We start from the raw sequence: 25,235 nt of genomic DNA on the forward strand, positions 1-25,235 counted from the left end.
TAGCCAAAAATATTAAAAAAAAAAAAAAAAGGAAGAAAATGGTTACATTTAAAACTTTCCATCAACATCCCGCTCTGAAATAAGTTCTATGTTACATCTCTGCTCTGAAGTTCATTATTTTTACTTAGCAGAGCCCCTGAAATATTGGCGCTGCTAAAACGTTCTTTGTGATCTTTTATTTCTGCTTTTTATTCTTTTTTTTTTTTTTTTTTTTTCTGTAATTTAAGAGGCCTGCTTCAAAACTATCTCTTACAGAGCGCAATAAATACAGAGCATTTCTGCAGGCAAGGCAATTGCAGACCAACAAACTTCAGAAGTTTGGTACACAGAAGGAAACCACAAAGAAACACGCACTGGCAAGATCTGTTCCAAAGAGTATTTTGGTAGACTCGTGTTTACATATCAGGGTAAAAGGAACCCTCTGTAAAGGTCTTAGATTTAACTGTGAGTCTATGAGCATTCGTCTGCCTGCAGCACATTCAGGATCGGCCTGCATTATGCTTCTTTCCTATACTTTTACTAGACATATTAATCAATATCTTGTGCTCTTCCCTGGGGAGGCAGAGAACCAGCAAACAGCTGGTCAGGGCAGCTCAGGTCTGCTGTTACACAAATAAGGAAGGAAGGAGACAATCTTGCCTATCCTTTCCACGAAGCCCCAAAGGTCAAAAAGTGCAAGTGGAAAAAAGCTATTTCTGAACAACTAATAATAATGCAGTATTATGATGGAAAACTGTGATCACCAGAGGTCTGGACTGAGCCTGTTTCTACTGACATTCAGTCCAGGCTTGTGTGGCTGAGAAAGGCATCACAGAAGGAATAACATTTCTATTTTGTTCACAGCAACTGATGCAACACTTTGACTTCATCATTTCTCAAGTTCTACAACGTTCAAATGCTTAGAATATCACCAACTGCATTACCAGCTTCCTAACATCAAGAAGTAAGAGATGTTTTGAGATTCTTACCGCCTGTTAAAATCAACCTGGATGGAGTGATCTATCACTAGATCAGCAGGACAGATAGGATTGATTTTTTCAGGGTCCCCACCAAGTTTCTTCACAGCATCACGCATTGCAGCAAAGTCAACAACAGCAGGTACCCCACTAAAATAGAAGATAATTAGACAATGTGAAAGGAGAAAAAAAAAAAGGCAAAACAAATACAGCCAAAGTCCTGAAACTCAGAAGAGATACCTGAAGCCACACAGGAAGCAAACTATGGTCTCACCCTAAGTCTTGGGATTGTTACTCTGCTTCAGAGACAGTATTCTCTGTACTGTGTCCAGTTTTGGGCCCCTCACTGCAAGAAAGATATTGAGGCCCTGGAACGTGTTCAAAGGAGGGCAACAAAGCTGGTGAGGGGTCTGGAACACAGGCCATATGAGGAGAGGCTGAAGGAGCTGGGAATGTTCAGCCTGGAGAAGAGGAGGCTCAGGGGAGACCTCATTGCTCTCTATAACTTCCTGAAGGGAGGTTGTAGTGAGCTGGGGGTCGGCCTCTTCTCTCGTGCCATCAGTGATAGGACCAGGGGGAATGGTTTCAAGCTACGGCAGGGGAGATTCAGGCTGGACATGAGGAAGTATTACTTTTCAGAAAGGGTGGTCAGGCACTGGAATGGATGCCCAGGGAGGTGGTGGAGTCACCGACCCTGGGGGTGTTCAAGGAAAGGCTGGATGTTGTGTTGAGGGACATGGCTTAGTGGGAGCTATTGGGAATAGGTGAACGGTTGGACTGGGTGATCTTTTAGGTCTTTTCCAACCTTGGTGATTCTATGATTCTATTCATAGGCAGATGAATTCAGAAGAACAGGAGAGACTGAACTGTATCTGCATTCTGAGTGCTGTAACAATGAAAAACTAAAACCAAAATTCATCAAAGTTCATCAGGGAGATTAACGTGGCTGGGACTCTAGAAAAAATAGTTCAATTCAGCATTCCTTTGGGTCCTTGAATTTGTTTCTCTTCTTTTGCTCTGTTCTGCTCTCCTTCCCAGTACGCTTTAAAGAAAAACAAAAACAAAACAAAAAATTTGGGGCAGGCAGAGCAAAAAAACAACTGTGTCCTTCTTTCCATTCTCTGCTATGTTTATCAGCTGATTTCAGGGCAAAGGCCATCTCTTCCAAGGTTTGTAAAATGCATGAGAATCTTCTTCCTGATTGGAGGACTGAAGTCCCTGGGGGACTTCAATTATGCAGATATTTGCTGGAAAAGCAATGTGGCCAGGCATGAGCGGTCCAGACGGTTCCTGCAATGTGTTGAAGACAACTTCCTGATGCAGGTGGTGGAGGAATCGACAAGGAGAGGGGTACTGCTGGACCTTATTCTCACTAATAGAGAAGGGCTTGTCAGGGAAGTAAAGGTCGGGGGCAGCTTGGGTTGTAGTGACCACGAGATGGTGGAGTTCAAGATCCTGAGTGGAAGAAGTAAAGCAAAAAGTAGGATTGCTATCCTGGACTTCAGGAGAGCCAACTTCAATCTCTTCCAGGACCTACTTGGAGCTATCCTGTGGGCTAGGGTGTTGCAAGGGAAGGGGGCCTGTGAGAGCTGGTCGGCATTTAAGCAGCTCTTCGTCCAAACTCAGGATCGGTGCGTCCCTGTGAGGAAGAAATCGGGAAAGGGTGGCAGGAGAGCTGTGTGGATGAGCAAGGAGCTCGTGCACAAACTCAAGGGAAAGAAGAAGGCCCATGAAATGTGGAAAAAGGGTCTGAGCACATGGGAAGAATAGAGGAATGTTGTCAGGGCCTGCAGGGATGCAACGAGGAAGGCTAAAGCCCGCCTGGAATTGAATCTGGCAAAGGGGATAAAGGATAAAAAAAAAGGCTTTAGTATGTTAACAGTAAAAGGAAGAGTAGGGAGAATGTGGCTCTCCTGCTAAGTGATGGGGGTGTGCTGGTAACGGGGGATGCTGAGAAGGCGGAGATACTGAATGCCTTCTTTGCTTCTGTCTTCAGTGAAAAAGCTCCCCCTCGGGAATCTGAGACCCTGGAGATTAGTGAGAGGATCTGGGGAATGGAAGACCCCCCTTCTGTCAGGGAAGAGGTGGTCCGGGAGCGCCTAGGTAACAGCAATGTTCAGAAATCCATGGGACCCGATGGGATTCATCCATGGGTGCTGAAGGAGCTGGCAGAGGTGATTGCTGAACCGCTTTCGGTCATCTTTGAGAAGTCTTGGAAGACGGGGAAGGTGCCTGAAGACTGGAAGATAGCCAACGTCACCCCGGTCTTCAAAAAAGGCAAGAAGGAAGACCCAGGCAATTATAGGCCAGTCAGCCTCACCTCTGTCCCTGGAAAGGTGATGGAACAGCTGTGCTGGATGTCATCTCCAGACAACTGGAAGAAGAGGAGGTTATCAGGAGTAGTCAGCATGGTTTCACAAGGGGGAGGTCGTGCTTGACCAACCTGGTAGCCTTCTATGATGTTGTCTCTGGCTGGGTGGATGGGGGGAGAGCAGTGGATGTAGTCTACCTTGATTTCAGCAAGGCATTTGATCCTGTCCCCCACGACATCCTTATAACAAAGCTGAGGAAGTGTGGGATAGATGAGTGGACAGTGAGGTGGGTTGAGAACTGGCTGACTGGCAGAGCACAGAGGGTCGTTGTTGGTGGTGCAGAGTCCGGTTGGAGGCCTGCAAGCAGCGGTGTTCCTCAGGGGTCTGTGCTGGGTCCGGTCTTGTTCAACATCTTCATCAATGACCTTGATGAGGGGATGGTGGCCACCCTCAGCAAGTTTGTGATGATACGAAGTTGGGAGGATTGGCTGACAGCCTGAAGGCTGTGTTGCCATTCAGCAAGACCTGGATAGGCTGGAGAGCTGGGCAGAAAAAAACCGGATGAGGTTTAACAACAGCAAGTGTAGAGTCTTGCATCTGGGGAGGAATAATTCCATGCACCAGTACAGGTTGGGGGATGAGCTGCTGGAGGGGAGCTCTGCGGAGAGGGACCTGGGTGTCCTGGTGGACGACAGGTCGGCCATGAGCCAGCAGTGTGCCCTTGTGGCCAGGAGGGCCAATGGCATCCTGGGGTGCATTAAAAAGAGCGTGGCCAGCAGGTCAAGGGAGGTGATCCTCCCCCTCTACTCTGCCCTGGTAAGACCTCATCTGGAGCACTGAGTCCAGTTCTGGGCTCCCCAGTACAAAACAGACAGGGAGCTCTTGGGAAGAGTCCAGCGGAAGGCCACCAAGATGGTGAAGGGCCTGGAGCATCTCTGCTATGAGGAAAGGCTGAGTGAACTGGGTCTGTTCAGCCTTGAGAAAAGAAGGCTGAGAGGGGACCTGATCCAGGTCTATAAATATCTGAGGTGTGGGGGGCAGAATGGCGAGGCCGGACTCTTTTCAGTGGTGAGTGGAGACAGGACAAGGGGAAACGGCCGGAAACTGCAGCATAGGAAGTTCTGCACCAATGTGCGAAGGAACTTCTGTACAGTGAGGTGACGGAGCACTGGAACAGGCTGCCCAGGGAGGTGGTGGAGTCTCCTGCTCTGGAGATGTTCAAGACCTGCCTGGATGCCGACCTGTGCGACCTGCTGTAGGGAACCTGCTTTGGCAGGGGGTTGGACTCGATGATCTCTGGAGGTCCCTTCCAACCCCTACAATTCTGTCATTCTGTGATTCTGTGAAAAGTGCCCTCCATGCCTCCACTACTTTTACTGGTAGAGCAAGGTATTCAAGACTTCCTAAAGAACAAAGGACCTGACTATAGAACACCTCTATTTTCAGAAGTGGATTTCATTTGGGAAACCCTCTTGCATATCAACGTATCCTACCGTGCTACTTGCTGAGACAAAAACGTTGTCCGTGATGTGTCTGTAATGATTTAATACCATTCAGTATCTCACAAAGAATGAGCTTCTGCAAGAGTAGCATATGGTAGCAAGAATTTGTTATGAACTCCTGATTATAAGAATGCTATTAAAATTTTAAAATATAGCAGAAGCCCTGCAGGAAGAATCATGGTTGAGGTGTCAGGAACATCTGGGGGTCCTCTGGTCCAGCCACCCTTCCCAAGCAGGGCCATCTACAGCAGATTGCCCATGCTTACGCATATCTCCAAGGACAGAATCTCTGCAATGTCTCCTGGCAATCTGTGCCAATGCTTCTCCTCCCTCAAGAAAGTAAGAAAGCATTTCCTCACATTCAGAGGGGACCTCCTGTTTTTCAGTTTGAACCCACTGCTTTTTGTCTGTCTGTCACTGGCACCACTGAAGGAGCCTCACTTCATTCTCTTTCCACCCTCCATGCAAGTACTTTCACAAACTGGTAAGAGCTGCCACTCCCCACCCCCCGCCCCGAGCCTTCTTTTCTCCATGCAAAAACGGCTCCACATTATCTAGCATTCAGCACTACCAGCTGTTGATGTTCAGTAGCTTGAAGCAGGTTGTTTTTGTTTTTTTTCCCCCAGAATATGCATACATTGTGGAAAGAAGCTGATGCCGCATTATGGATGGATCTGAGGGAGGGCAGGGGTGGAAGAAGGCGAGAGGAAGATTCATTTACCAATTTACAAACCTCATGCAACTGAAAAGAAGCAGAAATAATACTCATCTATATACTCAGAGGAACTCAGCATACCTGCAGAACAGTGAAATCTAGTAAATTCAATAACCCTAATCCACGATCTATGGATGTAATTGTTATGTGGCTTCTGTAAGGCTACCAAAAGCTCCGTTTTCTAAACACTCCCACTCAGGAACATGTTTTTGAATACAGCTGCTCTGCAGACTTAAAGCAAAACTTTTACAGCTCAGCTAGAAGGAAAGGAGTAAGAAAAGCAGTAACAAAGGGAACAAAGCTTGCTTATAAACTGGTTGCCTCCATACTCCTTTTTTTTTTTAAGGTTTGCAACAGCCAACAGACAAAAATGAGTATCTAGGAAAACAATACTTTTTTTTTTTTTTTTTCAATTGAAGCTCTGTTAGTTTTCCAAACATCTTCAAAAGTTGAGCTGTATTGGGCCCCCATCCAGTGGCCACCATATGGGGAAATGCAAACCAGGAGGTACAACAGGCAAGACACATTACACTCCTGAAGAATAAAATAAAGGGACAGCTTAGCAGCATGGGGCTTACCACAGAAGAACTGAGATCTCTGCTCTGTACAAAGGTACAGGACAAAAGTTCAAAGTAACGTGGACTTTCATGTCAAAAGCCCTATTAAAAACAGTTAGGAGTTACTGTTTCACCTGAAAATTTACTTTGCACATCTAACAGGGACTTACTAACATATGGGTATTACCACCACTGCAATAAATGGGCCCAGTCTCAGAGTCCATCAAGTAGGAATCTCAACTGACATTTTTGGGGAAACGTAGACATTCATTTTTTCAGAAGTCTTTAAAAATATACACTTGGAATAATAGTGATTTAGAACAGAAAGCAATGGTGGGGCTAATAAATGAGGACTGAGAAGTGTACAATATTAAAAGCTAGAGCCTCTCCAAAAACAAGGAAGAAAAAAAAGAAACCAGCAAAATCTCTTATTTCAAATTTCTCCATTTGCACGCAAACACATCCATCTTACTTTCTCTCCTTTTTTGGGGAACTTCATGAAGATATTTATTTCTGCATCTCAGAGGTACTTCACCTACGCTTTTATTACCAGCATTTGCCTCCCCAAGAGCTGTCTGCATACTAATATCCAGGAAAGCTGAACATAATCCTTCCCAGCATTTCACTGCTATCGCTTCTCTCAGCTCATCCCCTCCATCCCAAGCTGAGTAGTACTCCTGCAGATTCAAAAACCACTCTTGCTAGCTGTGGAGAGCATCAGACTCACGTGAAATCTTGCAGAATAACTCGAGCAGGCTTAAATGGCACTTCAACATTCTTGTGTTGCACCACTTTCCAGTTGAGAATATTCTCAACATCTTGCTTCTTCACTAGGAACTCGTCACAGTTTCGGATTGCTGCTTCCAAGAGGACTCGAATAGAAAATGGAAGGCGTGCTGCAGGGCAGGAGGTAATAAGAGGTTATAAACACAATGGCAAAATACAATTTTCTACCCAGAATGACTGAAAACAGTTTAGATGATTTAACCGTTTTCTTGTCCTCAAGAGATGGAGAATGAAAGTGAACTGCAGTATTTGTGCATCTGCTAAACTTTTACTTCAAGACAGAAATAAGTAGGCCACTCCAAAAGTAATGCCTCCTAATTATTTCCACAGAAACTACAACAGATGCAAAGAGAACAATAACACCATTGCAGGAGAATACTGTCTTCTCTCTGGCCTGACTGTAGAAACTTGAGCCTTCAGCTTATTCAGCACCACAACGTGGACAGAGTTGATGGTATGTCCAAGTTCCAGGAAATCCTGGAACCTTTCCTTTTCCAAAAGCCAGCACACATCACTTTACCTGCTGAGGGCTGCATCTTGAACTTTTTCTTCTAGAGGCCATTCACGCCACCCCTCTATGGACTGCCATTTTGACTATGGCTTATTAACCAGGACACAGTTACTTTCATCTTCATACAGTTAAATAGGTCCTGACAGATCTGCTTACAGTGTTCTCTCCATTCCTGTCTGAGTAATCCTGGGACCTGCCTGTCACAAACCTGTGATATTCCAACACCGCCACCATTATCTCCAATGTATCAGTGAAGATATTCAGCTCTGTACACAGCTCCCTGGTTGCAATCCCCCCTGTTCACATGGATGACCTGATCGAGATGCTCTTCATTTCACGGTGTGACAACCGTGCAAGGCCATTCAGAACATAGCTTGTCTTTCACTGCTGCAACTGCTGAAACACATCACTCACCACCTCGCAGTGCTCATGTCCACCATTTGGTGTCCATAACCATTCAAAGAGCATCAATGAATGTCAATGGATGCAGTGTTTTCCACAGGGAGGAATTCAATGACACACCTCTGCTTCACCTGCACTTCCATGCCAGACACCCTTCTGTCAGAACACCCCTCTGCTGCCATTCGTTGCATGACAACAAAATGTAAGAGAAAACTGGTGGGAAGATTCAACCTCTACTGCCATATTACCAGCATCTTTCCCTGATATAATGAGTCAGCAATGTAGGAAGCATTACCTTTGGCTTAATCCTCGTACATGTGAGATGTTACCAAAGATTAGAATAGCCTTGACAGCCCTACCATAAGTAATGGGTATGAAGAAAAGATAAAAGCTTATCTGCAATAATGGATGTTTGAGATCCTCTCTTTAAATATTTCAATTTAAAAAAAAACCTGAGAAGTCTGTTGTAATGTTCTATCCAGGGTCCCAGAGACACAGAAGTCATTTAATCACTTAGAACCACTTGCACTTGTGGTTTTTTTGTTGGCTGGTAATTCACCACCACCACCACAGTCTGTTGGTGCATTACTCCATCTCTCTGCTGGACTGTGAGAATTTCACCTTTTTTTTTTTCCTTTACAGAACATGCAGCTTATTCCTCTTGGGATTTTGAAATAAGACAACTGCTAATAGCATACATGCATCTGCCTGTCTCTTAAGACTCATCTCTGCTTCCCAGAGACCAGGTCCACAGTTAGTTCATTCCTCATTTACACAGTATCTGAGCTTGCAATGCATTTAACATTCAAACAAAATGTTCCTTCTCTTCCAAGCTTGTTTCCTGAATTCTTCCTAATCACTTGTTTTCTCTTTGAAGGAAGAGGAACACTCCACACGGGCAGCTATAAGCTATAGATACTGGCTTTCTAGGTCAGTGGCATGGGTTGTAAGGTTTTTAACACTGACAAACAGAAGTTGCCTAAGAATATTCAGGAATTGTCAGTGAGAAAAAGCATCTTCGGTAACATTTCTCACCTCCATTCATTGTTCCTCTTATATTTGAACAATTTTTCTGGATGACTTAGCTATATCAGTCAGGTCGTTTCCAGCCTTTCACAGCTGTGGAGTAAAAACTTGGATCTGGCTAGCCCTCCTTGTTCATTTTGGAAAAACATAACTGCAACATGCAGTTTGCATGCACAACATGATGAGAAAAATAACACTATCAAACTGTTGGTACTTCTATAATTCTAAGTTTCCAGAAATAAACTCTGCTTTTCCGTTTTCAAGAAATATCTTCTGAACTCATAATCCTCTCCATGACTGTACAGTCACAGATTCATTATCACCCCACGTTGCAGTGCCTCTGGTACTGTCCATCAAAGCTAATCAAATGCTTCCCCTATGTTGTCAACATACCATATCTCACGTCTTCCAATTTGCTCAGATTAAAGAACTTCTTCTGAGGCTGTGTAGCATCTAGTGGCTCCACAATCTGTACAAAAGGGTTGCTCATGGTTATTAAAGACACCTTGTGTCCCTAAAATACAAAAGAAAGAGAATTAGCACTATCTTCACAGCATGTGTCCCACGTGCAGAAGACACACTCCATAACCCCACAAAATGTCTGTTCCATATATGTGCAAAGCCCATGCAAGACAAAAAGGCACAGCAAAGCCTGTATTAGTAGTGCCCTTTCCCTGCAATCCTCTTGTAACATGTCCTCAGAGATAAAAGCTGTGCAGGAAGATAAGAGCATTGCAAAAATTTAAGAGGCATCACATGACTTACAAAACAAGTTTAACGTCTGCACTGACATTGCTTGCACTACTGTCTTCTTTGGGCTATTTCTGGACAGCCCCCTGAGCCCCTGTGATGCAGTCACTACAACAATGCAATCTTGTTGAAAGCTAAACAGAAAGTCATTCGCATTCAAAATTAAAAATTAACATAATTCAACCAAACACAAACATGATGATTTTATTCAAGCTAGAAAGAGTGACACAGTAAGATTACCAACCCTATCCGAATATTTGAGAATCAAGGAGTCACCTTGCCATCAGCAATATCTCAGTCCCCACAAAAAGAAAATTAAGGCTGACTCTACTGTAAACATCTTGAGATGGTTTTTGTGGCTATCCTAGCAGTTCAATGGGCAGAATATTCCGCTATATTTAACACTCACTTACACAAGTTAAAGTGTCCGCGAGTATTTCCAACATCAAGGCACAAAATGGCCTGAATTCATGCTGGAAACATCTCTCCATCTTCAGAAAAGTTTAGCTGCATGTGAACTGCCTGCTGAAACAGTTTGTAGGACACTAACACCTGAATTCTATCCAAAGCACTTTTGGGAACACTTCAGGCTGACATATGCCTGGGAACAAGCCAGCAATTTGAGAAAAAGAACACTGTTTTCATCCTTTGCCAGGCAACATGATTATCTTTTTCTTTAACAAAAAAAAAAAAAAAAAGAGAGATAAAACTCAGTTTTCACATATCACTGTTCCTCCCTTCTTTCGAGTAACATTATCTCCTTGTGTCTCAGTTTTTCAAACAAGCAAGAACAAAAAAAGAGTATGAAATGCACCACTTTGACAAGCTTCCTTGACAGGCTGGTGCAAATGGCTGCAAGAAGACCAGGACTTGTCAGTAGTAATGCGTTGTGTTACTGATTTGTGTTAACGTCAGGCCAAAGGCTGAATTAGTTTATTTCACCCATCGGACCTCACTGACTCTTCAGGAAATACAAATACACGGAGAATTATGGAATTGTTTGAGTTGAAAGGGTCCTTTAAAGGCCATCTAGTCCAACTCCTCTGGATGAGCATGGACGCCTACAGCTCCATCAGCGCCTGGCCCAGCCTGACCCTGAGTGCCTCCAGGGATGGAGCAGTCATTAGATCTCTGGGCAACCAGTTCCAGTGCTTCACCACTCTTACCATAACAAATTTTTTCCTTATATCCAATGTCAATCTCCCCTCCTTTAGTTTGAAATCATTTCCCCTTGTCCTGCCACAGCAGACCCTGCTGAAGAGTCTGCCCCCTTCCTTCTTGCAGCCCCTCCACAGACACTGAGCGGTCACTCAGTCTCCCCCCAGATCCCTGTCTCCTCCATGCTCTCAGCCTGTCCTTGCAAGAGGTGTTCCATCACTTGTGTAGGATTCTTAAAGCACTCCAGCACAAATCACATCTCACAAATTTTCAAGTTAACAACAGTTAGGGGTGACACAGATGGAGAGAGAGGGAAAACTGAAGGTCTGAGGAATAAAGTATTGAGATAAGAAATATAAGAAAGGAAAACGCCCCGCATTCTGCCACACAAAACAAGGGAAACTTCTAAACAATGTCCAAGCAAATTAGAAAGGTAAGAAAATTAACTGATTGCGACCATCAAAACAACTGAAGTTAAAATGAGGCACTGCTTACTAAAGACTACAAATCTGTGCTTGGAAATTCACAGAAGCTTCCCTCTTTCAGGGAAAAAAAAAAAAAAGAAAAAGAAAAAAAAAAGCTTACTCTGTAGCATTCACTGACAAGTTACCTTGATTTCTTTGCAACATTTTTTTTTGTCCTTGCATAAGGCCAAAGACCACTTACTTTCTGCACTGTATTGCCCTAAAATTCCAGCTGCTACTGACGTCTCACCTCTCACATTCCCAACTACAAGTCATTTGCTGAGATTCCTTTTCCCAGCTTTGCAGATACCACTCCCTCACACAATCTTACCAAATTTTGGTCGTCCTCTTCTTTGGTAACCGTGACTCACACAGGTATTCCCCTTCTAAAGCAACCTCAATGCTTCTTGGACTGAGCACGATTGAAACGAACTTCTTCCTTTCCCTGATTGCATGCTATGATCCTAATGAGTTTTATTTTCTGCCTTCCAAGATGAGAATTTTATTTTATAGAATACTCATTTCATTTCATGGAAAAGCCTGACAGATAAAGCAGGAGATCATTACTTCAGTATGACCATATGACCCCACCGTACTCAGCTGACACACTTTTATCTAAGTACAAACTGAACTAGGAACATTTCTCATTTAAGCCGATGTCTTGGCAACCCACAGAGGCAATTCAATCACACATTATTGACTTGCTACCATTTCTTTGCCATCATCAGTTAGCTGAACAAAGGTGCCAAACTGTGAGGTCGCCAAGGCTCATGTGCATGTTCTCTTATCTTACCTGGTCAAAGTGACACAAACAAACCTTACAACCTTGTAAGCTCCACGGAGCCCCCAGCAAGAATTGAAGTATAGAGAATAAATACCAAATTCTTAACAACACTGCTGCAAATTTCACAGCACAAATCCACAAACAGTCTACTATTACTTCCAAATAAACTATAAACAAAATGGCCAAAGCACTGCACTCGAGTTTGCTGACCTGCCTAAAAGTTGTGAGGAAGCAATACTCCATAGGTTAAATCCACTAAAAAAGAAATCATACAATCACAGAATGAATCCTAGAATAGCTTGACTTGGAAGGGACCTTAAAGATCAAGTAGTTCCAACACCTCCTGTGGGAAGGGCTGCCACCCACTGGATCAAGCTGCCCAGGGCCCATCCATCCTGGTTTTGAATGCCTTCAGGGACGGGGCACCACAGCTTCTCTGGGCAACTGTGCCAGGGTCTCACCACCCTCTGAGCAAAGAGTTTCCTCCTAACATCTAATTCTAAACGTCCTTTTCCAGTTTATGGTTCCCTCTTGTGCTATCACTATCAGACCGTGTAAAAGAATCAGTCTCTTTCCTGCCTACAAGCTCCCTTTAACACTGGAAGGCCACAGCAAGGTCTCTCCAAAGCCTTCTCCAGGAAGAAAAAGCCCAGCTCCCTCAACCTTTCTTCATAGGTTCTGTCATAAGCAACTTGCTGATGTGGTACTCCATCACATTACCTAGGTCTCTGATGAAGATATCGAAAAGCACTGGGACCAAGACAGAACGCTGGGGGACTCCACTCATCACCAACATCCACCTGGACATACAGCCATTGACCACAGTCCTCTGCCTGCGACTATCCAACCAATTCCTGCTCCATCAAACAGCTCACCCATGAAATGCATATCCCTCCAACTTAGGGATAAGAATGTGGTGTGTGCCCATACTGAAGGCTTTGCGCAAGTCCAACTAGGTGACGTCCTTTGTCCACTCATTCCATCACAGAAGGCCACCAGACTGTCTGAAGTAATCACTGCAGTGGATACTGATTAACTCAAGATTGCAACACAGAGTATTTATTCATTTCATGTAAATATGCAGTGAGGTTAGCCAGCGTCTGCCTGCCAAACACTGGCTCAGTATGCAGGGGTCACAACGCACGGTCACAGCAACAGCTGAACATGCAGACTGAAGCAAGCGCTGGATCTGCTGCCTGATGGCCTCCACACTGTTTGCACAGAGGTCACTTCTGAAACGGGGATCTGCACGCACACCCTCGGGAAGGCAGAAGTGCAAATGAAGAGCTTTCTCATGCTAACAGCCACAAGTCACCCACACAAGCCACACTCCTCCTGGCTCCGGAGGACAGCATTCACTGCTGCCTACACTCAGGTCTCTGACTAGCCTGACTCTAGACACCCATTCCCCCACCTCTGTACAATTCTGGACACTCTCCTATGATTTCAGTGGCTTCACACGATTGATCTATCTGAGAAAGTGGGTCAGAAGGGAAGCAAATTAAGTTCCCCTTCAGCCTGCTTTGCAGAGCAAAAGAAAACTATTTTAAACTCGATTTAGCATCTTTAAGGCTACATAAATGTACAGTGGATCAGAAAGCAAAGAAAACAGATGACTTTACAGAATCAGATTTCAGAGCACGAGCATGTGAAGACTGGGGGGCAGATTTTCCGTAAAAGTTATAGCAAAAATAATTTCAGGCAAACAGAGAAAAAGAGAAAACTAGCAAGATAAGTTTTGGAGTAGAGAAAAAAGACAGAAGTTAACAGAAAATATCATGATAGAGAAGACCACCACAAACCCAATGACTTGCGTAAAAACTGCTAGGCCTTCAAAAAGCTTCCTTCTGTCTCACAAAATCCATGCCTTCGTGACTACATACTTGAAGTTGAATCTGGAATAAGGATGTTTAGCTTTTAAGCATTACCTGTACAAATCTGTCTTTTTGCAGTATGGTAAATTTCACTTTCTTCAGTCGTAATCCACTAAAGCAGCAACATTCCTTCCTTTGTGCAGTCCCTTTCAAATATCATCCGCCAGGACACAAATCCTCATTACTTTAGCCTTTTCAAAGGTTGTATGATTTCTATAAAGTGAACAAGATGAACTACAATTTTACTTCACTGTTTCCTGTGCCAACCAACACAGATTGGCAAACACTGGTCTTGTTTATATTAACGCTGAACATCTTTAAATCTCAACTCCTTCACTATTAATAGTTACCCATTCAGAGTGCTATGCCAATGCAGTTGCTCAGCATTGTCACTCACCTTCACATCCCATTGGAGTGTATTTTGAATTTTCACACAGACTGCACATCAGCTCCTCACAAGAAGTATTTTCAGTCTTTCTTGTATCCCAGCTCTAGAACTCTCTCCCTCACAGAAGCAAAAGTGCAGAAAGATTCTAAGCATAGGCATGGAAACCATGAATACCAAGAGGGGAAGATTTATTTGGACTGGGCCATAACTTTCCAAATATAAAACAAGGAAGCTGTTTTTCATGCACGTAACACTTGCCCTTCCAAGCAGAGAATGAACTCTTAGCTAGAACAGCTGCTCCTTAAACAACCATTGGAAATGATACAGGAGTGTTCATCTCTCTCCAGCAACAAAACTTTGTATCGTGATGCTCTACCAAAGCATCCACACTAGCAAAATATGTGTACATCACCTTCCTTCTATCTGCATTGAGTCGATCAGTAAACTCTATTCACCATGATAGATCAGACATGTCCTTGCAACAACAGACTAGCAGGAGAATGGGCTGTGATGTACATGCAGATCTCTGTGGTAGACCACAGCACTGGATGACCATCTCAGCAATACACTGTCCTGGTTTCAGCAGGACTAGGGTTACTTTTCTTCACAGTGGTTGGTATGATGCTGTGCTTTGGATTTAGGAGAAAAACAACATTGATACCATACTGGTGTTTTAGTTGTTGCTGAGTGGTTCTTGCACTGAATGAACCTTTTCTGCTTCTCATGCTGCCTTGCCAGCGAGGAGCTGGGGCTGCATAAGGAGCAGGGAGGACAACAGAATCAGTCCAGCTGATCCAAAGAGGTCAAAGGCACGTTCCACACCATATGAATTCATGATGAACCATAAAAAAACGTGGGGAATTGGCTGAACAGGCAGCCATTTTGCAGGACTGAGCAGCCATTGGTCAGTAGGTGGTGAGAACTTGCATTGTGCATTACTTCTTCTATATGTATATAGCTATTATTACTATTACTTTCCCTTCCTTTTCTGTTTTATCAAATTGCCTTTATCTCAGCCAAAGAGTTATTATCCCCTTGATTTTCTCTCCCATCCCAGTGCAAGGAAGTGAGAGAACAGCTTGCTGGTGCTCAGCTGCCTGCTGGGGTAAAGCCACAACAAACCATTGTCTCTTTTATTTCATCTTTGATATCTCAGTTATTGCACTGTATGGCCAATAACTTTGGCCAGCAAGCCAATGTGATTGCCAAACAACTCTCCATCAAATTCAAGAAGTCATGCATGTCAGGTGAAGTTCTCAGTGACTGGAAACAGGAAAAAGTCCCTTGCAGTTTTAAGAGAGAAAGGAAGGCCTGGGGGACTACAGGCTGGTAAGCCTCACCACTGTGCTTGGGAAAATCATGGAAAACATCCTCCTGGAAACTACAATAAGGCAACACAGGGATGTGATCTGAGACAACCAGCATGGCTTCACCGAGGTCAGATTGAGTCTCATCTACCTGGAGGCCTCCAATGACGGAGCCACAGTATCAGTGGACAAAGGAAGAGCAACTGATGTCATCTGTCCAGACTTGTGCAAAGCCTCCAATACCATCCCACACCACATTCTTATCTCTAAATTAGAGACTTGGATAGTTATTCAATGGGTAAAGAATTGGTTGGATACTCGCTGCCAGAGGGTTGTGGTCGATGGCTCTATGTCCAGGTAGATACAGGTGATGAGTGGTATCCCAGTTCAAGTTCTTAATCAATGGTACAGACAGTTGGGATCAAGTGTACCCTCAGCAAGTTTTCTGATGACATCACGATGAGTGCTGCATTTGACACAACAGATGGAAGGAATGCCATCCAAAGGGACCTAGACAAGGTTGGAACCACAGGATCTTACTGAGATCCAATAAGGCAACATGAGAGGTGTTGCACTTGGGTCTGGGCAATCCCAAGTATGTGTACAGGTCAGGAGAAGAACTCACAGAGAGTAACCCTGGGAAAAATGACCTGGGGGTTCTGATGGAAGAATTTTATGGTCAGACTGGATGAGCTTGTAGGTTTTTTCCAACCTTGGTGTTTCTGTGATTCTGTGAAAAGCTTTAAAAGAACCAACAGTTCACGCTTGTAGCCCAAAAGGCCCACTGTATCATGGGCTGCATCAAAACAAGAGTGTCCAAAAGAGCAAGGGAGGTGACTGTCTCTGCTCTGCCCTTGTGGGGCCTTACCTGGAGTAACGTATCCAAACCCAGGACCCGCAACACAAGAAAAGGCATGGATCTCTTGGAATAGGTCCAGAGGAGGGCCACAAACACAACAGGAAGGATAGAGCACCTGTCATCTAAGAAAGGTTGAGGGAGCTGTGTTTGTTCTGCCTGGAGAAGGCTTTGACAAGACCTTGCTGTGGCCTTCCAGTACATCTTATAACCTGGAGGGAGAACAAATTTTTACATGGTCTGACAGTGATTGGAAAGGTAGAACAGTTTTAAACTGAAGGAGGGGAGATTCCGATTAGATATTAGGAGGAAATTCTTCATCCAGAGGGTGGTGAGGTCCGGAACAGGTTGATCACAGAAGCTGTGGACGCCCCAAACCTGGAGATGTTCAAAGCCAGGCTGGATGGGACCCTGGGCAGCCTGATCTGGTGGTTGGCAACCCTGCTGACAGCAGGGCGTTGGAATTACATGATCTAAGCTCCTTTTGGAGCTATGCTATCTCAGGATTCTAAGATTTTAAACATCAACTCATAAAACTAAACACCTAATGGTTTGACTGACTAAAGTAGACATCAATTAGTAGAAGTTATTTTCCCTTGGCAGCTTGTAAATCGACTGTTACCAGTGGGAGGAATGAGTTAGCATAGAATCACCAATTGGGCAGTTTAAAATGAGCACCTTATAGGACACGAGAGTGGTTAAATCCACCAAATGTAATGGTGGAAGACTTAGACCTGCAAGGATTATCGGAATCCATGAAGAAACTTCCAACTGAAAACTGGGGAAAGGAGAGGTTAGTTAGCAGGACTGCTCTGGGGAAAAGGCAGAAGACATATGGATCACTCACAGCTGCAGCAGCACATACCACCCATGCTCAACCTGATCACATCTGTACCAACACTGCGATGACTGTTCCCCCTCCAACAGCACAAGTTATTTACCTTAGTTTTGCCTACTCAACTGGTTGACATTTGTGTGCATATGTAGATGTAAAAATCTGAGAGGAGCTGCTACAGAACAGCAGATTACTGAGTTGTAAATCCATCAAGACAATACTGAGCATGCCACTTGTGACATTAGTAAGAATCACGTCTGGCTGAAGAGCACTTCTTAAACCTAGGTCTATTGCTCTCCTCCTGAACAGAAAGTAAGCGTCTGCAATTTACACAGCTCTACGTATGGTTTCACATTCTGCTCACCAATGGCCCTAATTGAAGGCATTGACAACTCAACTTTCAGTTTACCTAAGTTACAGATTTCTTACCCATGAATCAAGATCTGGAAAGTGGAAGAGCAAGGAAAGCATTCTTGCCCGTGTTAGAGCTGGATGATCTTCAAGGTCTCTTAATCCCACACCACCTTGTGGTTCTGTGATCCCTTAGCAGGTCAAGTAGGCAAGAAACTTCAGTCATGTTGGAATTGCAACACATTCTGTATGTACCTATCCTGCTTGAAAGAACCTTTTAAGCATGTTGGCAAAAGTCTCCATGCTTGATATGGAAGGACAGCTTCTTCAGCATGAGTCAGGGATCCGCAGTAGTTAACACTCTGGTAAGTAAATCCATTCACAATTCAAGTCAGTTTGAGGAGTGAAGGGGGAACACAGATAGTTGTGTGATAGAAAAGAATCAGCTGAAAAATCCAAGTTGCTTAAGAAAAATGTTTTTGTTATCCTGGCATCTATTTAAAAAAAAATTAGAACAGCAAAAACAAAAACAAAAAAAACCAAACCAAAACAAAAAGGAATAGCCCAGCATTTGGATAAAGTTCAACACCACCAGTAGAACAAGCAGAGTCTTGTTTTGTACTGTATCTAGCTATTATAATTACATTTGTAGTTCTGTATGCACACAGAACAGATGAGTACAACTACAGCTGCAATAAACACACAGGTTTCTTGTTCTGATTAAAAAAGCTCTTACTGTTTAATACTTGCTCTACCTGTGACGGATAAGGCCACTGCATAAGAACCATGCAGTGCTGCCCTGCTGTGAACTACCAGCAGTGACACTTGAGAACTATTAGAGACTTCAGAAAGAATATGTTTCTCCATTGCACAGTGAAGCCCATAGCTACACAGATCCTTAAAGAGAAGTCCACTAACTTTTTGACAGCTGAGAAACTATTCCACTGGTATAAACCATGGCATTATTGTGCACTGGAAGAAAACACAGCAATCTGTAATGGAGTTTATTTAAAACACTCCGCACAACATTTCAGGGAGCCCATTTCAACTCACAGCTCAAAAGGAACTTTGTCCTGGAATGCAAGTGAGATCCTGAACTGCTGACTTTATTGCTTCCTCCTAATATCTAAAACTTTGACTGCAACATGAAAGCGCACGCGTTTTCAGAGCACAACAAGCGACACTTCAAGCACAGTGGGAAGCGTGTGTTCGTATAAATGATATATTTCACTGGCTATCATAAACACTCTGAGGATTTCACTTTGTTAGCAGTGCTGTAGTACCGTGTAGAGACCATGTTTGTGAAATCAAGCCTTCGCCTTTTTACAGAAACTCCAGCTCCAAGCAGGCTGGAAGTTCAGATACGTCCAGTTTCAAGATAGTAAACTCCCTCAAGTCATCCCTCTGGAAAGCGACCTTCTCCTCCCTCACCTAACAAAGCACGCTTTTTGCTCAAGGGATCATTGAAACACTTCCCGTGCACACATCTCACCAGTTTTTGATGATCCAGGTAAGTACACATTATCCAGTATCTTCAAACAGCCTCCGGAACACAATCTAACCATGTACTTAACAAAATCCAGATCCTAATTAAGCAGGCAAGAGTGTTAAGGGAATGCTGTGTCAGCAGACTCATCAGTGAGTGCCCTAGTTAAAACCAGACTTTTTTTTTTTCCTGCAGAAAAACAAGCAGCATTACACTTAAGAATAAAGGAAAGCTTATCTGAGGTTATAGTACACTGAAAATTGAAGCTTTCAGTATTTTTTTCCCCCTTAAAGAACAACTTAAACCTTTTTCCTACTTCTGTACAAACTTGCTACTCACTTCCCCCATCTTGGCAGTCCTAGACTACTCATTAATAAAAATGCAGCATGGACTAGTTTTAACAAAGAATTAGCTTTCAGTGTTAGGACAAAAAATATACATATATCCAGGGGCACATGCAGAAGCATGTTCCCAACAATAAGTGAACATGGGAGCACTGCAAGAGAGCTGGAAACACAGATCTCAGTAAGCACCTGGAAAAGTTTAGCCTGAAATTCAGTTTCAGAATGGGGGATTAAAAAAAGACATTTCGTTATGGGGGACTAAAAAAACATTTTGTTACTGGTTTTGTTTCGAAAGCCTCATGTGAAGGTTGGCAAGACGGCAGCAGAAGAGCACGAGGAAGGAAAACAAATTGGGGATACTGTCAATTAGCCCTCTCCTCATTACAGAACCACCATTTGAGTTCTGTGAAGTTCTGCTCCTGCACCCATTGGAGTCCCTCTGTGTGAACTGCCACTGCTTCAGAACAATCACAAATGCGTAGGTGGAAGGATGAAGAACTGAAGAAAGAATTATTAATGTTGTGAAACAAATCTGGCACCATCAGGAAGAAGTCCTAATTTTTCAGGTCACGGCAAATTGCACTCTGGAAGTATAGCAAGAGATTTCTCATTAATACATCTCCAACTTAGAATTTCAGCAACTATTTGACCATTCATGCAGACAAATCCAACTTTTAAACCCTCTGGTTTCAGTCTGCAAGCAGAGCAACTGAGTATCTGATAGCATTTCATCAATTCCAGCCAGCCATTACAAGCGCTTACTAGCCACAATCCCTGAGGAACCAACTGAAGTTTCAACAAAACATTTCTAATCAGCTTTCCCAGAGTTTTCCACAAAAAGACCAGAAAGAAAAAAGAAAAAAAAAAAAAAAAAAAAGAAAAAAGTAGAGAGTATTTTGCAAGTTCCTGGAGTCCTTGCCCTAAAATTATTCTATGTCCTGATGCCTATGACAGCGTCCCACATATCTGGAGGAAATGTTCCTACCTACAGCAGTAGCCACTCCACAGGCAACACTGAAGGCAATAACCATGAAAAATTCTTATCTTCTATTCACGCAAACAGGGGAACCTGGAGAAAAAGCCTCATCTTTACCTTCTCACTGTTTCTCTGAAGGAAACAGATCACTCTTCAATTCTAAGCCTTTCAGGAATTTGACACATCATAACTGTGTCAGGGAGAAAATTTCCAGTTAATTACACATTAAAATCCCACAGTGAGAATACGTGTTAAAGAACACTACCAAAATAAATTTCCCACTGTATTTACTACTTAAATGTCAATAATATTTCTTCCATTCCAGGTTTTCTGCAATTATTGCATAAGCTCTTGCATAATTACCAGAAACACTTTATTGGAAATATCGAAGTGGGGGTGCATCATTCATGGCTGACACTCAATTCAAAGGAACCAGAGGGAGGCAGGGGTCCAATTAAAACATCATATGACTCGAAATGAAGTTAGAAAGACCTCAAGCCTTTAGTTCTGCATTCTCTGTAAGAGAGCGTCCAAACTCCTCCACGCACTGAAAAGCTCTACAACGGGAATCCTGTCTGTCTTACAAAGCCCAGGATAAAATACTGACAAGTTTTCGAGTAACTCCTCATACACATCAAAAACCCAGAGGGCATAAGAGTCAGCCGCACTTCCTACTGTGTGTGCATTAAATTCTCCCTCTGCCCTTTGAAGAACCAACAATCCCCAGAAGTCTATTAGGACATTCTGACCAAGCACAATTGCTTTCAAGCCAAGCATTACAAAATAAACATCCCAGTGTTAATATTTGTCCCTAGGGTGGTCTTCCTCTACTACCGGTAACGAGCCAGTCTGAACAATGGCAGCAGCACCGCGGACACACGGAACCCAAAAGCCGGAGCGGATCCGCCCGCAGCCCCGTTCCCGCTGCCGAGCGCGGGCAGCTCCGCCCGTAGGCAGCCTGAGCGCAGCCCTCCCCCGGCCCCCTCTCCTCCCAGCCAGCAGACGAGGCCGAACCCCCGCCGCCGTTAAGGGCCGCGCCGCAGCGGCGTGCCGCCCTCAGCGCGGCCTGGGCCGCAGGATGGCCGCTCCGCTCCCGCCGGCCGCCAGGGCGGATCCGCGCCGCCACCGACCGCAACCGGCAGAGCCCGGCGCCGCACGGAGGAAGGGCGGGCGGCTCGTGGCGCCCCCCCGGCTAAGCGGGAGGGTGACGGGCGGGCACGACGGCCCCACCGAGCGCCGCACTCACCGGGAAGCTCGCAGGAACGCAGCGCCGCCGCTTCCCCGCCGCTGCCGACGGCCTCGGGAGGGATGGGGCGGGGGCAGGCCGGCTCCGCCCGCAGCCTGAAAGGCTTCCCGCCTACCCCCCGCCCTCGCCGGGGCGGCCGGTCGGTGAGGCGGGTCTGGCTTTCTGCTGTCGCTCGGCGTTTTTCTCCCGCTGCCCCTCGGCGCTGCGCTCTCGGGATCGCCGTCCACACAGGGCGCAGCCCTCGGCACGAGGGGAGGAGCTCGCTGTCCCGGCTGTCGGTACTGACAGCGTCTGTCAAGCTGACAGCGATGGTGACGGCAGCCCTGAAGGAGATGCAGGAGTGCAGCGTCCTTCAGCTGTCCGATGTGGGGCCCTTCTAAGTGTACAGCGCGCCTGTGATACAACGGGTGCGTTTGGGGCTTGTATAAAGCATATTAAAATGCATCTAATTATAATGAAAGCATTAGATAAAGAGGAAAGAGAGAAATAAAGGTCTGTAAAGGTTGCACTGTCGTGTCCTTCTAGCAAGGAGGGGGTCTGACTTCGATTCACAAATCCACCTGGTGTGGGTTAAGGTGAAATAACGCTCTGGGTCCATAGATACGTGTAGAATCACGGAAGTGCTTGGGTCTGAAGAGTCCTTAAAGCCCACCCAGTTCGAACCCCGTGCGGTGGGTAGGGCTGCCCCCCACCACCTCGGGCTGCACATCCACTCTGGCCTTGAGTACCTTCAGGGATGGGGCAACACAGCTGCTCTGGGCAGCTGTGCCAGGGCCTCACCGCCCTGAGCTTTATCATGATTTCCTAACAGTATCTTGTCTAAATCTCCATTTTGCACCCGCCCCTCCTTACCAGCCTCAGTTTCTGGATTTATGGAACCTCCTCTCACTTCAGTTCCAGGATTGGTTGAGTGACACTAGACCCCGCTGGGTGTTTCTCAGGCATCATTCTGAATCCTTGTCTTGCGTCAGTTCCTGGAGTAGCTGAGACACGAACTAAATCCAAGGAAGACCAGGCTATTCCCCAGGGTTTAACTGTGTCTTGGAGCACTGCACAAGCTCACTGTTCAGTCACATGGGACTTGTGCCTTACATGGATAAAAAGAGCTTAGATGGACTCATCACTTACATGTGTGAAGAGGGCTTGGATGTCTTGCCTGTCTCTGGAGAGCATCTTGGAGAGTAGTGACAAGGAGACTTGCTGCCTAAGCACCAGGAGAAACAGATGGCCAGCAGTGTTTTGTTGTTGTTGTTTTGTTTTATTTTTCCCTGCAAAAAGTTTGTGAAGAACGAAGAGGACTACCTGCTGACGCTGCAGGAGAGAAGCAGATCTAAGGTGCATGATGTGACGCAAGGAGTAAAAACAAGCACTGTTCTCTGCTGGGAAGGGTTGCTGGCACCTTGTGCAAGGCTAGAGATGGCTCTTCTGATTGTTTATGGGATAGTTTCCTGCGTACTGACCTGCACTGGCAGATCCTCCTGCCTACAGACTGTCAGGCTGGAACATGTAGACCAGGGAAAATAAATATCAGGATCTCAGGGTCTAGCAAAGAAGATACACGGATTCTTGTTTTTAACCAAATACTACAGTCCTGGCTCTGGCACACTTGACATTGATTTCAGTGGTGCACTTATGTTTCTTAGGGTCTCTCTGTTGTATTTATACCTCTAGACATCCCCTCATCTACAAAACATAGTACTTTTGAGTTATCTCTCAAAATCTTTTACAGGCTGACTTGCTTTGTGTTTGGCATAAGTATCTCGTGGAATAATGTACATCCTCCCTCTTCTCTTTTATAATGCAAAGACTTTTGAGAATATTTGATTGGCTTGGACATGGAGATGGACATTTATTCATAATCTTCTTTTGCTGGAGAGATAGACTAAACTGAGTTTTTCAGAATGAATAGTTCATAGTTGTAATTTGACAGTAGAAAGAGAAAGACAATGTTTTTCTCAGGACACTACAAAATAGCGATGATTTTGGAAGTAGGAGAAGCTGGAGAACTTTTGAAACCTCATACTGCCTTCCTTAGGATTTTGGACCATGCATTAATTGTTAGCATTCTTGATTTTTGTACATTTCAATTATATTAATGATATAATTTCCTTTTGTTGTGATAAACTCTGGAAATAACCCTTCGGCCACTTCCTTTCAAAGAAAAGGACTGTGTTTTTTGTTGTTTCCAACAAAACAGAATTATAAGATCTATGCTCGCCACCAAATTTTGAATGATTGATGAAATCCTTCATGCCTAAAATGCCAGAGCAATTGCTGCAAAATCTAATTGACCTAAGATATCTCGGGGGGGAAACAAAGTGTAGTAAAATAGCAGGTCAGCAACAAAAATGAGTAATCTGTTTGTCAGCTCTAACTTCCCTCAGTCAAAATCTGCAAGGTTTGTAATTTCTGTTCCATGTGGAGGAGGCCCCAAGACGTGCAGTGGGAGGGAAGCCTTCTTAGCGCTGGCAGAGGCAGCACCTCTGCAACACTGCTGGTTGTGTGCAATGACACAGAGGCTGTGACGGGATTGAAGGATAGGCTGTTCCTTCGAGGGTTTATAGTAATGCTCTCTGAAGGTTATTGTAGGTTGGCTTTTGCAGTAAGGAGTGTTTGAGGCTGTTATTCCTCTTAGCAGAGTTGAATTGGTGGTAATGTGGTTCAGTTTAATGACTGTGGTTTTGTCTCTCTCCAAAGATTGCTAGGAAGTTGAGTAGGTTAACCCCATTGTTTGTATGGAAGATATTTACTGAAATAGATTCTTGGTTTTGTGAGCAGATTGCAAGGACCTCCAGCAGTTTTCTTGCGCAGTTGTGCATTGTACTGAATCTGGGTTAAAGTTTAAAAAAAAAAGTAAAAATAAAATAAAATAAAATAAAATAAAATAAAATAAAAAAAGCTACTTCCTTCAGTTCTTGCACCCAAGCTGGACACAAATAGGAGTGTCATGCTTTTCATACTGCAATCCTGGGAGTCCCAGTGCTCGTGACTTCCTGTTTTTCAGAGTTTTTCATGAAATAATTTCCTAACATGAGGAACTGTGTGTCAGTACTTCGTCCTTCTCTCATAGTTGGGCAAATCAATTTACAAGAGGCTGTTCTAACTTCAAATTGCTTCTAGAAGAACGTTCTCTGAAGATATTCACCAAGTGATGTACTAGGAGCTCACGGAGTGTATCATATCAGTTCAATCTCAAGCTGATTTGGTGGATTGGTGGACAAACCTATGAGCTAGTAGTATGCATTGCAGCCTAGGAAGCCAGTACACTGTGCTACATTGAAGGATGAGGGGTAGGTTGGGCAAGGTAGGAGATTCTTCCCCTGTACTCCATCCTCATGAGACCCAATGTATAGTCTAATACTGCGTTCAGCTCTGGGGCCTACATCACAAGACAGTCATGGACCTATTAGGGCAGATCCAAAGGAGGAACACAAGGATGATCAGAGGGCTGAAGCCCCACTCCTGTAAGCGTAGGCTGAAAGAGTTGTGGCTGTGCAGCCTAGGGAAGAGAAGGCTCTGGGCAGACATCAGTGATGCCTTCTAGTATGGGCCTAGAGGAAAGATGGGGACTCATTATCAGGAAATGTAGTGAAAGGACTATGTATAATGATTTTGAATTAAAAGAGGATAGATTTAGATCAGGACATTA

At 44.4% G+C, this 25,235-nt stretch overlaps 1 protein-coding gene across 2 annotated transcripts in view; it reads right to left on the reverse strand.

The window, feature by feature from the left end:
- ACO1 (aconitase 1) overlaps positions 1 to 21,685 on the reverse strand; it is a 40,687-nt gene extending 19,002 nt beyond the window's left edge. The window contains exons 1-4 of one of the 2 annotated variants that reach the window (XM_042882824.1): positions 21,587 to 21,685; positions 9,161 to 9,281; positions 6,770 to 6,938; positions 969 to 1,106 (exon numbers count right to left, since the gene is read on the reverse strand). In XM_042882824.1, coding sequence (XP_042738758.1) covers positions 969 to 1,106; positions 6,770 to 6,938; positions 9,161 to 9,257 — 404 coding nt within the window. In that variant the 5' untranslated portion in view covers positions 9,258 to 9,281; positions 21,587 to 21,685. Of the gene's footprint in view, positions 1 to 968; positions 1,107 to 6,769; positions 6,939 to 9,160; positions 9,282 to 11,470; positions 11,671 to 21,586 lie in introns of those variants that run through there. The other variant, XM_042882825.1, reaches the window with a different exon arrangement.
- Between the last annotated feature and the right edge of the window lie 3,550 nt (positions 21,686 to 25,235).

This window comes from Lagopus leucura, unplaced genomic scaffold (genome assembly GCF_019238085.1).
Source record: "Lagopus leucura isolate 7727_CA_CO unplaced genomic scaffold, USGS_WTPT01 Super-Scaffold_100036, whole genome shotgun sequence".
Taxonomy (NCBI): Eukaryota; Metazoa; Chordata; class Aves; order Galliformes; family Phasianidae; genus Lagopus; species Lagopus leucura.